Source organism: Cinclus cinclus, chromosome Z (genome assembly GCF_963662255.1).
Source record: "Cinclus cinclus chromosome Z, bCinCin1.1, whole genome shotgun sequence".
Lineage (NCBI taxonomy): Eukaryota > Metazoa > Chordata > Aves > Passeriformes > Cinclidae > Cinclus > Cinclus cinclus.
This window is the reverse complement of record NC_085084.1, coordinates 64,830,654-64,846,035: the sequence shown is the minus strand read 5'-3', so window position 1 is coordinate 64,846,035 and position 15,382 is coordinate 64,830,654. Positions and strand designations below refer to the sequence as shown.

The 15,382-nt window shown below is 35.3% G+C and overlaps 1 protein-coding gene across 1 annotated transcript in view; it reads left to right on the top strand.

The window, feature by feature from the left end:
- The window catches only part of CWC27 (CWC27 spliceosome associated cyclophilin), a 96,277-nt gene that overhangs the window by 2,855 nt on the left and 78,040 nt on the right, over window positions 1–15,382 (top strand). Inside the window, exons 4-10 of the mRNA XM_062512817.1 lie at window positions 986–1,129; window positions 1,838–1,936; window positions 2,092–2,195; window positions 3,122–3,191; window positions 5,648–5,727; window positions 8,230–8,239; window positions 10,881–11,047. Coding sequence (XP_062368801.1) covers window positions 986–1,129; window positions 1,838–1,936; window positions 2,092–2,195; window positions 3,122–3,191; window positions 5,648–5,727; window positions 8,230–8,239; window positions 10,881–11,047 — 674 coding nt within the window. The remainder of the gene's footprint in view (window positions 1–985; window positions 1,130–1,837; window positions 1,937–2,091; window positions 2,196–3,121; window positions 3,192–5,647; window positions 5,728–8,229; window positions 8,240–10,880; window positions 11,048–15,382) is intronic.

The window sequence follows — 15,382 nt, the reverse complement described above, 5'->3', positions numbered from 1 at the left end:
CTGTGTTCTCTTCTGCCTGACTTTTATTTCAGGTGGGGCAGGCACCTCTAGTTTGTGACTGAAGCTGCAAAGCCTGCAGCCTGTATGTGGGCCTTCCATCTTTGTAATGCTAGTCTTTTACATCTAGCAGGACCCTGAAGTTTGTGGGAGGGAACAATATCTGAGCAGAGAACAAAACATAAATTAACAATATTATAATAGCATTATTGCTTCAGAGTAGTGATATCTTAGTATTGCTGTTTTTAGCATCGTGATATTACAGTGCTATTCATGACTTTCCCCTTGCTTTGAAAGAAGTCCTGTTTTGTCTTCCTAATTACAGAGAAGGTTTTTCCTATGGATTTTTTGCATTACTCTACTATTACAATCTGTTATTGTGCTTTCAGTAACTTTACATGGATTAGGATTTAAATGAATTTTTCACATAAATACAGTGATTGTTGAAAATAGTATTTTGCAAGAAGTGTATGAAATGCATTTACTTTTTAAAATGTTTTTTATTTTCTTAATATTGGAAGGATAATGAATGCAGTTAAAATAATGAATATCAATTGAATTTTAGGCAATGACTGGAAAAAGATAAAATTAACAAGATGGAACTTAGAATTTTTTTAATTAGTAATCTGTTTTTGTTATTTTAGTTTCTTTTTTTTTTTTTTGGTGTTTGTTCTTTATGTGCTTATGGTCTTGTTTAAAGATTGTTAATTTGTTTGCATCATTATAGGCATTGGGGATTAGAAATACTGACTAAAAGTAATTTTTTCCTGGTGAAATTAAGAGCTTTTAAACATAATCCTGGGAATGAGTTTCAGAATACTTGGGATTTATTATTGTCTGAATTCAGAAGAAAATTAACAGTATTTTTTTCTGTGTATGCATGTTGATGTAAAGAATATCATTCCTGTCTCTTTTCACGCTGCAGCTAAAAGAATGAAAAAACAGTTTTATACTGAAGTCTTTCTCTTTTCTGTCCGGCTCTTACCAGGATGAGTTCCACTCACGATTGCGATTTAATCGAAGAGGACTTGTTGCCATGGCAAATGCTGGGCCCCATGATAATGGCAGTCAATTCTTCTTTACATTGGGTCGTGCAGATGAACTTAACAACAAGCACACAATCTTTGGAAAGGTCTGTTACATGAATTGGAGTCCCAGTTTAACTCTGACAGAAGCTTCTGGAAGTTTCTCTGAAAGCCAGTTTAATATTGTTTGCTGCTATGTGCATTCAAAATTTATCTCAGTGCTTTCTAGGCTCTCTCCATTCTCTTTGTTTTTTATATCTGGTGGTTATATTTCTGTGGGTTGTTTGTGTTAATACCTATTTTGCTGTTGTTATTCTTCTAAATTGTATTTTCATGTTGTATTGCCTTTAAATAATTGTGTTAGTATTATTGTTAGTATTATTATGGCTCTGTTGTTAATCAGTTGTCTAATACTAATGATATGTCAGAAAATTCTGTTTAGAATTAATTAGATTCTAATTACCCAAGAAGGATCAGAAAGATGAAAAACACAAGGTGATTTTACCACTCTCATGGTTTACTTAAAAGAAAATAAAGCAAATATTCTTTGTTGCAGTGTTTTTGTTCTCCTGTTTCATCACTCACAGTAAGACTTCAACATCTTCCTCTGCATGTGTTCTCACAACTACATTCCTTCAACTTCTGCCATTAAAGTCCGAAACTTTTGTACATGGTATTTGCTGTCTTTTAATAGTCTTACGTGCTTAAAATCTTGCCTATGTCACTTGTACTTTCAAAATTTTTTGCATAATAATTGCCTTGTATTTTGCAGAATAAATAACACAAATTCAAACCTTTCTTTGTAAATTTGCCAGGTTACAGGGGATACAATATATAATATGTTGCGCCTGGCTGAAGTGGAAGTTGACAAGGAAGAGAGACCTCTCAGTCCACACAAAATAAGAAGTAGTGAGGTCAGTATGTTCTGAAATGTGACATCTTAAATTTTTTTTGTGCATAGTGTTCAGGAAATTTGGTATGTTCTTTGCATATTGTTTTAAAATGCTGAATTACTTAATTACAGAATATTTACTAAAGATGTGTCTAAAATACTGGGCTTTTTTAACAGGTTTTGTTTAATCCTTTTGATGACATTGTCCCAAGACCAAACAGAAAACTGAAGAAGGACAAACCAGAAGAAGAAACTAAAAAGTCCAAAGTAAAAGGCACAAAGTAAATATATACAACATAAATAGTGGTTAATTTTCTTGCACTTGAATTTGTAGCTTGGCAGTTTTCTATTTCCATTTCTACCTTTGAATCACTTCCTTATTTTCCACGAGGATCATGCAAGTCTGACTTCTCTGGCTGAAATATTACTGTGCATCTGCTGAGCTGTAACTGTTTCATGCATGGTGATAGTTGGTTGAAAATAATAAAAGGTAGTTTGAAGCTCAGTTGTTTAGTACTATTTTTTGAACTTATTTTATCAGGTATTATTTCTCCCCCCTCTAAAGTACTTAGCAAGAGGCAAGCATTTTGACATGGGAAATTTTAGTTTCTGTGAGTGAAAATTCATAGTCACAAACATACTGTGAAAGGTAATAGGAACTCTAAAGTGAGCATGCTGTCAGTTCTGCTGCATAAAAGTAGAACATGTTGCAACTGACTGGTTCCAGCAGTGGAACAATAATTAACAATTAGCAACAGAGCAATTAACTCTTGAAAAATAAATTATAGGTCACAATTTCTTTTAACTGCGTTTTGTGAATGTGTACGCATTTAGTACCTTTCTGAGCTTCATATCTTGAAAATCTTAGGTCTTGAGTGCTGCTCTGTTGAGAAAAAATGCAACAGAGTTGTCAGCATTCAAGAATCTGGGAAAGTTAGTCAAGACAGGATGTCTTACATTGTGCTTAACTGATCCTTTGCTATCCTTGTTTTATCTCAGGAGCATACTACCACCTGCTTTTCTGAATATTTATGATTTATTGCAAAGCAAAATGTGGTAGTTGTTTGGAATTGATACATTTAGCAGGACATAAAGTTTTTTAAAAAAACATGTACAACATGAACATAATATTTAAAGCTAATGGAATGTTACTAAAACAGTTTTTAAAATCTAGTAGAATTTTTCTTTTTTTTTTTTTTTCTTAAAGAAACTTTAACTTACTTTCCTTTGGAGAAGAAGCTGAAGAAGAAGAGGAGGAAGTCAGTAGAGTTAGTCAGGTATTGTACCAATTTATCCTTATTTTTATTTTCAACCTCATTAGCTTTTCTGCATATTTTGGAAAGTTTTAAAGTTTTTAGTCTTCTTCCTACATTTGCATTTTGAACAATAATGCTTGAATTTGCTTCAGTTTTTAGGATTCTGCTGTTACGGCATTTTGCAAAACAGAAGTTTTTAGCTTTTTTGATTTTGAAGGTGCCTTCACTTACTGCATGGAATTTTTATATTTCCATGAACATAAAGTTTCATAATATAAGTCTATGTCTGCTGTTTAAAAGTCAAGGAAGCGATAGTACTTTATTCTTTTTCAAGTCCTTTATTTATAGAGTGAGATTATATGGTAGAATACTTGAATTCTGAAGATGATCTTATGCATTTCCAGTGCATGCTTAGCTCCTTTTTCTTACATATATCCATCCACCTATGAGCAAAATGAATTGTGGTTATTGTGGAGAAAATAGTCCATTATCATAATCATGATAGTGCACTATGCTGAAACGTTCGCATTCACAGAACCAGGATTGCATAGGTAAGCTTTATCAAACATTTATTTCCATGGCTTGGCACTTAAAATAAGGTTAGTTTAAAAATTTCTTAAATAAATTGTTAATTTCATTTCTACTGCTGACCAAGTTGTTTCACTAGTCTCCTAGGCTTTCTACATTATCTCACTGCTTCAATTAGTGATCAGACTACATGGTCCTGCATCCTTTACCACAGAAGTGAAAAAACAGCTGTTAGTGCTCAGAAGTTAGGTAAAATAAAAAAGGAAAACAGTGAATAATGATGGACAATATTATCAGTCAGAATGATTGATAGTAGAGATTTATTACAACAGCAGCTTTAACTATTTTTCTTTCTTTTTTTCAACTTACCAGTCAGTCAAATTTTACTTGTTTACCTTAATGTGCTCATCTGCTGTTTTGCTCTTGCTATATATCTGGCTGTAATACTGAATTTAACTCAGTTGCTTGGACTTCCTTTCTTTTCATCCCAAACACTTTTTTCAGTTTAAAATTATCTAAATAGAACGCCTCTTTGATAATAAGCCTAGTTTCAGGGTTTTCATGCTCTCTTTCAACTCGGCCTCAAAATCTCATTTGCCTATTTGTCCTGACTAAATTTTGGACCGGCTGTAGCTATATAAGTAGCCATACCAACTTTATGAAAAATTTATCTTCATTCTTTGTAAAAAAATAAAACCTTTTTGACACCTCAATGTTTGTTCATAAGAGGTCTATACCAGTGTCTCTGTAGTTCTGGATGTTATCTCAATCTGATTAAGTTGAAGTACATGAATATCAACACTAACTTGCATTTTCTGTTTTTAATAAGAAAAATAGAAGGTCAAAGTTATTATTGAGATCCTTTGACACCTACAAACTTACAATCCTGTGAGCTCATTTTTGGTTGCTAGATGCAGTGAGTCTTGCTAGTTTAAGAAGGGCAGAGAAGTTCTGGGTAAAACCCCTCAAGGCCATGAAGGCTATTAGCACAGTCACAGTCAGGTATCTGGCTGTAGGGCCCCCACTGGTTGTTGATCAGTGTTTAAACCCTAGTTTTCAGTGTCCAAACTGCTTATTGTCTGTACTTGTGTGAAGCACTGTGATACACAGCCCAACCACCACTCCAAACACACCACCCCTTCCTTAATGAAGGAATTATCTTCTCATGTTGCTGAAGGCATTAGTCTTTGCTTTCTACATAATAAAAAATTGTGGTTGCATTTGAATGAGTAAGTCCACATGTCCACTGTCTTCCCAAAACATTAGACAATGCATCTGCAATAGACATAATCACAATACAGGTCACAATACAGACTGTTCCTGTAGTAGAGATTTTCAGTCTGATTTTTCTCTGAAAATTAAATATACCTTTTTTCAGGTTAGCATGGAGAATGCTTTCTAACTGCAGTCTTTCTGCCTGAAGACCTTATGTGCTGTTAGATTTGACTCCTTTTGTCAGTAGATGATTCCTGAGTTATGTATTCCACATTGATGTATTGCAGTTTGTTAATTTCTTTTTTTTTTTGCCCAGGGATCTAATTTGTGTTCTTCCAGTTAATAAGTACTGTTTTGTACATGGTTTGTACATAGTTGTTCTTTCAGTTGTCACATGTCATTATTGGAAAGTCAAGTTCTTACCTCTTCATTCACTTAAGTGTATATGTGCCAGACCTACCATCTTTATGATATGTAATTACTGTACATGACTAAACAGTATCTTGTTTTTCCTCTCTCTCTGTCCTTGAAAACCAAGTGCATTGCTATTGCAAAAATAAATCTGTGGAGTCAGTTTTATGTTTCTCTTTCTGTCCCTCTGTTCTGAAAAGCGTTTATGCTTACTGGATAGACTAAAGCTAAAAAGAAACAAGCTGCATTTTTCTTACCATAATCCTTTTTAACTATCTAGCATCTTAAAAACTGAAACGAATATTTTTTTTTTCTTTTAACAGAGCATGAAGGGAAAAAGTAAAAGTAGTCATGATCTCCTGAAGGATGATCCACATCTAAGCTCAGTTCCTGCTGTGAAAAGGTTAGTATGTGATTTCCAATTTCTGAAACATCTATTTTCTATATGTTATACCCAATTATCAGCATGTTTACTCACTTAAGAAATTTTAATTCATGTTACTCTTTAAAAAATTCAGAGTGCCAGTGCCTAGATCCGACCAAATACTTCTCTAACCCACTAAGCTGTCACCACCACTGGCCTTCAGTGGATGCCCAGTAAAGAATAAAAGCAGTGCAAATGTAAAGTTTGTTTGAGTATTCTCCCAGCCTCCATCAACTTTCACATCAGAGGACTGTCAGAGTTTCACATGGCTCATCTATTTAGTAACCTTTATAGAGCTCTCCTCAAAGTCTGTCTTAAGTGTATTTTAATATTGTTTCCATTCACACTGTCCTGTCTGCTATAGGAAGAAGTATCTCCAATTTTTGTTCTGAATCTGGATGTTACTAGTGGCATTTATAAATTCTAACTAATATTCTGGAAGCTACAATGAGCAGACAGTCCTTTTTATAGCTCTCTTTACCACAATCTTTTCTTAGACTCTCTTTCATAGCCTAAACTTTTAAAGTTACTCAAATTTTCTTCATTATGAAGATATTCTTTGCCGAGATGATTCTAGAGGGTTGTTTTTCCCAACCCTCTAACCCACTTATGCTTGAAAATACCTTTTTTTCCCCCCAAGTTTAAAGAACATACAAAAAGTTAGGTTAATCATAAATCTATATTCTTGAATAAAGTTGGTTTTCTTCTCTGTTTCTTTTTAGTACTTCATAAATTCTGATTTTAACCACAGTTGGGTTTTAAGGTGAGAAAATTCCATGAAAATACATTAAGTTCAAGAATTTGCTTATCTTAGAATCCTAGACTAGTTGGTTTGGAAGGAACCATTGAAATTTATCACATCCAACACCCCTGCTATGAGCAGGACAGAGCATACAGTCTAGATCAGGTTGCACAGAGCCCTATTCAGCCTGGCCTTGAATGTTTCCAGGGGTGGAGCATTTACCACCTCTCTGGGCAACCTGCTCCAGTGTCTCACCACCCACATGAAAAATCATGAAAAACATTTTCTTATGTCTAGTCTGAATTTTCCCTCTTCTGCTTTAAAACCATTACCCCTTTCACAACAGCCCTGCTAAAGTGTCCATCACCATCTTACAGATCCATGTTAAGTATGGAAAGGCTGCATGCAATAAGATGTCCCTGGAGTCTTTTCCAGGCTGAACAGTCGTGCCTTTCCCTGCTGAAGAAGGGATCATCTTCATGGCTGTCCTCTGCAGTCCCTCAATTAGTTTTCTGTCCTTCCTGTGCTGTGGTCCCAGAGCTGGGTGCAGCACTGCAGGTGGGGTCTCACCAGAACAGAGCAGAGGGGCAGAATTCTTTCCCTAGCCCTGCTGTTTTGGATGCCCAAGGCACAGTTGGCGTTGCGGGCTGCAAGTGTACATTGTCAACTCATATGCAGCTTTTCATCCACCAGCACACCCAGGTCCTCCGTGCTGGGCTGCTCTCAGTCTATTCATCCCCCCATCTGTATTGATATCAGCAATTCCCCCAACCCTTGTACACTTTATTAAATTAAATGTCATTGATTGCAACACACCTAGAGTTTCTTTAACGATCTTGATTGCTCATTGATTGCTTAGGGCACACTTCAAAGCCTTAACTTTTGAGACTTCTTTAATATTCCTTGGATTTTCTCTAACATAACATTTTTTAAAATGCCGGCTGAAAAGCTTTAATGGCCCTTATTATTAGTCTGTGATAATTAACAATGGGTGTGTTAGCCTTGGTATATTCAAATTAATTTCTTTTTTAATTCAACAAACTATAGCTGTTTAACAAATTTAAATTTTCAGGTTAAGCTTAAGTATCAGTAAAATGCATCTTCCAAAATCTAAACTAGTTGCAATGAAATACTACTAATTGTTTGATGAATATGATCCAAACATCTCAGCTAAGTTCTGGTGGTTTTAACTTGTTACTGTTTTGTTTGAATAGTTCAAGATACAGTTAGGATTTCCCCACTGTCAAAGCTGTTGTTTTTAAACATTTGTAATAAAAGATTGTGATAGTCAAATGTTAGAAAATAATATTGATATTTCTAAGATACATGCGAGGATGATACAAAGTAGAAAGTTTACTAAAATTTCAGGTGGCTAACAATTTTTTTTATTTAAGAAATGCTGAGTTTTAAATATTATTTTGAATCTCCTCTAGCATTTTGAAGTAATAACTTTGTTCTTTTCTTTTAGTGAAGTGGCAAATGAAGAAAAGGATTTGAGTGAGGCAAGTATTTCTTTATAACTAATTCTTTGTTTTTTGCTGTGTGCCGATTAGATTTTACGTGGGGAAAAAATGTTACTGTAGAGATCTTTAAGAACTAGCACAAGTCAGACTTCTGGCAAAAGCGTGAAGGCTCTCTCTAAGCTCTAAGGTTTGGCTATTCACAGCAGGATAGAATTAGCATACTACCTGCTACCTTTTATATAAACTGTTTGTATCGTATTTCACTCAGTAGATTAGTTATAGAGGAGTATGGGATATGGATTGTGTACCACAAAGTGACAAGCCACCAGAATGATAAAAACCCTGAAACTGCTTCTAAAAGCATTGTTAAAATCAAGTTTGTAGTGAATAATTATATAATTGCAATGGTTGAGGTTGTCTGCATGTGAGTCAGAGTCCCGTTTGAAAATTTTCTTCAAGAGAAAAGAAATTAATTAATTATTAAATTGTAGCAGTGAAATTATATTGATGAAAACTGTCACCTCTGAAAGACGTGAAATTTGAACAGTCAAGCAGTAACATTCAACTAAACATGGAGGCAATTTAAGTACAAGAAAATAGTCATATGTGGTACAGGTAAGCAAAAGCTTGTTAGCTGAAGTATGTCTCTTGTCTCCAGCCATAGATCATGGGAGTACCCCTTTGAATTGCTTTGAGATAAGGATGTAATACATGATTAGGACTGTAATCTCCCATTCACCTGATTGAATCCTGGGAAGTATTGTTTTCTGTCTCTGTCCATCATGAACAGGTATTAACTACACTGTGTTGACACAGTGGAAGTAAAGGAAGAGCATGGTCTGTCCCATTCATGTGCCTAAAAAAAGGCACCTGCTTACACCAAATTCCTTTTTTCACAAGGCATAGTATGAATCCAGGCTTTTTCACTCTTCTTTGTAATTTCCTGCTGTGCAGAAGCATTTTAGTGCTAGAACAGTTTGGAGAATTAATTAGTAATTCTTCAGATATTCAAATATCTCTTTCTTAAGCAAACTGGATTTGGGGGGTATAGAACATGGGTCTATTAGGTTGAAGAATAAAAAGTTACATAAATATACCTAATTAAGCCAAAGTTGGAAGTATGAAAGCTTTTCATCTTTTTTTCCTGGAATGGTGTTCTCTTTAGATTTCATTACATTTAAGATTTTAGCTAAGATCTTGCACTTCAGGCAGTTACCTGGGTCTTGTAAAGCAGTAGTAGTATTTTATCATCTCTCTTGGAGTTACTTTAGTTAACACATCACAGGATCACTTTTGCATTTATGCAGCTGCAACATGTTGTAGTTTTATGGCCAAACCTGGGAACAAATAATTCTTCCAGATCTCCCTACTTCCCCCAGCCTGCAAGTCCATAGCATGTAAGAGAAACTCTTCAGTATTCCCAAAGCGCTTGGCCTTGCTATTTATGCTATTAAATACCATTCCATTTCTCTTACTACAGTCTTCAAATTTTTACATTTAATTCTTTGAGAGAGACTTTATATCAGCAATACCTCGTAGCTATTTGTTAAGGTTCTTTTTGTATCCAAGTTGCTAATGAAAACATTATAAGAAACGTATTAACAAAATTTTTTCGCACAAGTGACGTTTCTTTTCTGCACAATTTCTTTACATCACCGTATTTGTTGGGTGACAAGTAACCTTCTTAAATGGGAAAATCATATTACATACAGTAGCCACTAGTCATTCTGTCACAAAATGTCTCATTAAATTTTTATTTCCATATTAAAAAGAAGAATATGTCAACTCCACCCGGCTAATAATAGCATCAAGAATTAGTATAGCTTTCAGGCAGGCAGTTTTGCATTTCTGTGTCACATGTGGAGCAACCATCAGCCAACAGAACAGCCACTTCTCTTTTGAGGTGCCATTCAGTTCAGTCTGGATTGTTGAATCTGTCATTAAATCTGTTTGTTGAGACCGAATGGACTTAATGAGAGAGGGACTGAAAGAGGAGACTAGGCAGAAGAAAAGAGTAGAGCTGCAGGAAGGAAAGCAGTTGAGGAAGAAGGGTATATCCTATTTTCTCAGGGTTTTTCTGGAAGAAAAATGGTGAAATACTGTGCACATTGAGGTTAATGAATGGTTTGGGAAGCAGGGATTTAGCCAAGTGAGACAAGTTGAACCATTTTGTCCCTTTGCCCGTGCAATTTTAACCCCTCTCCTGTTACTCAGGTATCTGTAATTTTTAACTAGCTTACTACTTAGCAATTGTTATTTCTCTAGAGTTGTCTATTTTTATTCCAGAAGTTCTCTTGTCCAATTAGTTGTGTTTCAGTGGAACTCTCTTACCTAAGCCCTAGTCAAATCTCCACCAGGACTCTGTCTTTACACTTGACTGTTAAAGACTTCAAACACAGTCCTGTCACTTTTGTTTTGGACCTCCCCATGCTACTGAATTTTGCAGTCACCTGTCTCTCTGACAATTTATCATGTAAGCGAGTCTCCTAGAAAGATTCATTATCTCCTCTGTTATACAATACCTTTGTGGTAAATTAAGGGAAATGTTGATCAGTGGAAAGTGAAGGAAAGGCTTAATGTATTGTCTCAATCAAATTTTGGATTAATGAACAATGATACAGGTAATGCCACACTGCTGTGATGTGATCTATAGATCTGTAAGAGTTAATAGTCTAGAATACACTGTTTTAGTTTCTCTAACCATACAGATAGGGAGTAATTTGTGTATGAAAAAGAAACTATCATATTTCTATATTTTTTGTTACCTTTGAAGCAAATAAGGATATATTTGTTTGTAAAGTTGCTTTTTTCTTGGAAGAGATTATGTTTATAAGAAAAGGATTTCCATATTTGTCATTCTGCACTGAAAAAAAAGCTGAAGTATAATTTTAAATCATTATCATTTTAAATCAATAAAGGATGAAGAGGAACATGATGAAGATGCTGATAGTGCAGAAGATGAAGCTGCTAGTGATGAGAGATTTCAAATAAAAGAACGCATTGCCAAGAAATTGAAAATGGATACAAGTGAAAATACTAAACAGCAACTTCAAGAGGAGGAAACCAAGACAGAAAGGAAAACAACTAGTCGCAGGTAAGGATTGTGTTGTTTGGTGGGTGTTTTTCTTCAGATTGTTTATAGTTTTAAGATTTTTTGATGTCTTGTATGGGAGTTTCATTTTTCCCTGTGAGTTAGAAGTAAAATATATTTTTATGTATTTCTCAGTCTTTGCTTTGTCTTTCTTCTCAGTTGCAAGACTGAGTTTTGCAGCTTCTTTGTGTTAACACATAATAGTTGTCCACCACTGAGACTCACAGAAAGGAAAGTCATCCAGTGAAGTCTGGTTTAACACAGTACTCCTCATTGCAGTGTACCAGCTTTCCAACACTGCAGTGGACACACGAGTTTTACTTTACAGACATAAAAGCATGGATTCCTGTTACATAATTTAGCTGTGCCAATGTATGTGAACATCCCTTCCAGCTCAGAATATTCTGCAATTCTGTGATATGTACTGATTAGCACTCAGTTTTCAGTCAGTTAATTTGTTTTATTTGAACCTTGTGTTTCGACAGTTCTTGCAGCATAAGTTTGAGGATAACATTTATATTATTAAAACACTCATCATGTGGGCAAGTGATGAGTAGTGGATCTGGTGTCAAACTTACTAGGAATTATTATTCAGTATTTCAGTAAATACAGACTCCAGAAGTTACTAAAGATTTAAGACTTTGCAGCTGAAAGGTTAAATATAAAATGAATGCTAAATGAAAAAATTGCTTGGAGGTTACCTGGGGGAGGAAACCTCAAAAAGCTAATTTAGATCTTATGCTCTTAACTCTACACAACTGTCATAGGTAACTGCCCGATTGAATTAATCAGGATTTGCCAATACTGAATTCTGCATACGTAGTGGCTGTTTTGCATTCTCTTCCATGATGGTTTCCTTTGAAGGGAATCGTTCTGGTTTCTTTTCTGTTCTGGTTTCTGTCCCTGTTAATTTTCCTTATTTTCCTGTTTCTTTTAATTGGTTTTCTTTCAAGTGAGGTTTTTTTTCAGGTTTTTTCAGTCATTGCTGGTAAGATATTGTTGGTGATGGCCAAGGCATAATGCTGACATGTAACAGTCTAGAACATTCTAGATTTTGTCTTTGTGACGAAAGAATACCTTGTTCATAATTTCCATAGTAATTACCATCCTTATTGTATCACTGAGATACATCCCTGGGAAGTAAAGGTTTTGGATCAAAACATGAAGATAAATTTGTTACAATAGACTTTGAGAAAAAACATTGAAACTTCAGTTAGAAAACAGACAGAATAACTGAAACAGGATGAGTTGTCGTTTTCCTCAGAAATTCAGGTATCTGACTTCCACCTCTTGCAGGTTTTTATGATTTCATATGACTGTATAAACTGCTAAAAATAAAACTAACCATATGTTTTACTGGAAAAAGGTGTTTTTTTCAGTTATGGTGAGTGTTCAGTCATTATCTTAATTATTAAACAAAACTTGTTATTGTAAAAAGAAAACTTACACCCTCATGTTTGCAACTTGATACATATCAATATAACTATTTTCCTGAAAGAAATTGATTAAATAAAATTTTAAAACCAGGATTAGTAAGTCTCTGCCATTCCATGTTAGGTAGTATTTTTAACTCTGTGTGGCCTTTTGTGTTTAGAATCAGGCCACGGTTTTAGAGGGATAGAAACACTTGCATTATTTTGGGTAATCTTTTAATACTGGTACATTAAAATATGCCAGCTGTAAATGTTGCTGTTTGGCTGCCTTTTCAGAGCAGTGAAAAACCCAGTGACAATATTGCTAAGAAAGCAATTTGTATTAACCACTTTAATAGGTTTAAAGAGCTCTAAAAACTAAAATATTCAAGGGATTTAGGAGGAAATTAAGTGTCCTTTTCTACATCTTCTTCACTATTGATTTGAATAGAAGAATCACACCAGGTACAGTACAGAAGCCTTTGCAGTTTGAGCAGATCTGCTTAACTGACTGGTTCCAGTCAGTTCTTTCTCAGGCCTGGAATAAGTTACTTTCTAAAGTTCCTCATAATTTTGTGTAATAGACATCCATAAGAAGAGCATTTGAGATCCAAGATCCAGCATAATAACAAAAATAAAAGAACTGTAATTCTGTAATTTAAGCAAGTATTAATTTTTCATGTCGTATGATTTCCTTCTGATTAGAGGCTAGGTAACTAACTTCTGTGATTTATCAGATTTCATGTAGTCAACAAGGTCTGTGTGGTCAGATCTGTAAACTGATGTTATTCCATTTCTTTTGGAACCATACATAAATCTGATCTCTTTGTGGAGTCATGTGTAGCGGTTTAACCACAGCCTGTCACCAAACCACGCAGCCACTTTCTGACTGCCCCACCAGCAGGATCTAGGGGAGAATCAGAAAGGTAAAAGACTGAGAACTGAGCTGGCTGTTTATTAGGGAAAGCAGAAACTGTACATGCAGGTAAAGCGAAATAAGGAATTAATTCCCTGCTTCCCATGGGCACCAGGTGTTCAGCCATCTGCAGGACAGCAGGGCTCTGTCACATGTAATAGTGACTTGGGAAGACAAACTTCATCACTCCGAATGTCCCCCATTTCTTTCTTCTTCCCCCCACTTCTTATACTGAGCGTGATGTCACGTGGCCTGAAATACCTCTTTTGTCAGTTGGGACCTCAGCTGAAAGCAGCATGAAACTCTGATTCTGGGGGACTGGTTTTCTGTTTTTCCATGTTCTTTTCTCTCAGTAAGAGCCTGTAAATTGCAGTACATAAAATACAGTTATCATGATTTTACAGCTGTGTTAGACATAACTAGGTGTTTTTTTAAAGAACAGGTACATGACATCTGGTAAAAAAGATCACCTGACTTTTCTTTCTGTTATCTTTGCAGCTGTGCTGTGTGTTGCTTTGGGAATTGGCAGCTGTAGTATCTCTGCTGTAGACAGGTGGTCCACAGGTAGTATACTTAGATCAATGAGTACAATTGATAACTTCAATCCCAAAACCTGGTTACTAGTCCTGTGGTTGACACAAGTTCAACCTTCTCAGAGTCAATGAATTGTTCTTGGTTGGAGAGACTAGACAATTACAGTTTAGCATTAAATAGTCATATCCAATAGTGGAGGCAAGGATTCAGAAATTGGTAAGGTCTCTAAGAAAAGCTCTCTTTGAAAAAGAACCTTGAAGTGTATGGCAGCCAAATAACATCTTTACAACTGCAAAGGGCTTTGGAATTTGTAGACATTTACCACCACCTCCCTATCTGTCCAACTACCTGTCCACCAATCTGTTTAATTGTCCCTGGGGTTTTATTAGAATGGCTGCTGGAAACAAAATTGACTAAGGTATAATAGCAAGTTCATAGCATGAAGAGAACACAAAGCTACAAGATACCCAGAGGAGTGAGGTACTCTATGCCTAAGCTTGTACGATGTTATGGCTTGTTTTAAGAGACGTTTGTGTAGTCAGTCTGTAAGCTGCTGGCTTTGCATGTGGTCGGTCAGTGTGCTCTTGTTTGTGGTTATTCTGCTCTGTCAGCGTGGCAGTAGTAATAGTATTAAAGCCAAATGGGTTATCTTAACTCAGAAGAGGATTTTATTGGATTTTTATTGCGTTTTTAGCAGTTGGGAGCCATAGCCTTGGGAGATACTGCTTAGTATCACAAGTAAAGTAAATTTCTAGACTTACTGTTTTCCAAATAGTTGTCTGCTGTCCTCTGGCATGAAAATCAAAGGCATGGTATTGTTTGTTATAAATAATGTGTTTTTACATTTGAGGTCTGTTTAGATAAACTAAGATAAACAATATCAAGTTTCATTGTCTTGAAATAGTGACTATTTTCTCAGTGTACTGGAGATGTTTAATAATATACTTGTGGGTGTTCACCACCCACTGTAGTCAAAGCTTGTGTTGACAGAGATGTGGGAGGTGTAAATATCAAACAAAAAGTTGGATGGACCATCCATAGCTTGAGGGTAGTGTCTACAAACGTATCAGGGTGAAGAAACTTTTGGTATCAATCAAAATTTCTTCTCATCAGATACTTAAATATGCTAGTAAATATACTAGCAGAATAATTAAACTTCTGTTAATATTTGATTCAGAGAACTGTCTTTACCATGCATTACTTTTATTGCAAAACTGTATTCATTTGTGTCAATCCAGTTTCTTTTAATCCAAATGCTTTTGTGAGGTATGAAGGTTGACTTCTATTTTAGAGAAACAGTATGGAAGCAGTAGACACCTTCTCAAATTCATGGTACTGAGATCCAGCACCACTTCTAAAAGCAACCATACTTGAAGTGCTGAAATGGTAAAGTTAATTTTCAGTCATTTCAGTATACATTTAAACTGTTATATAAAGCTATTTTAAAAATAGCTTTATGCATTTGACAACTTTGTA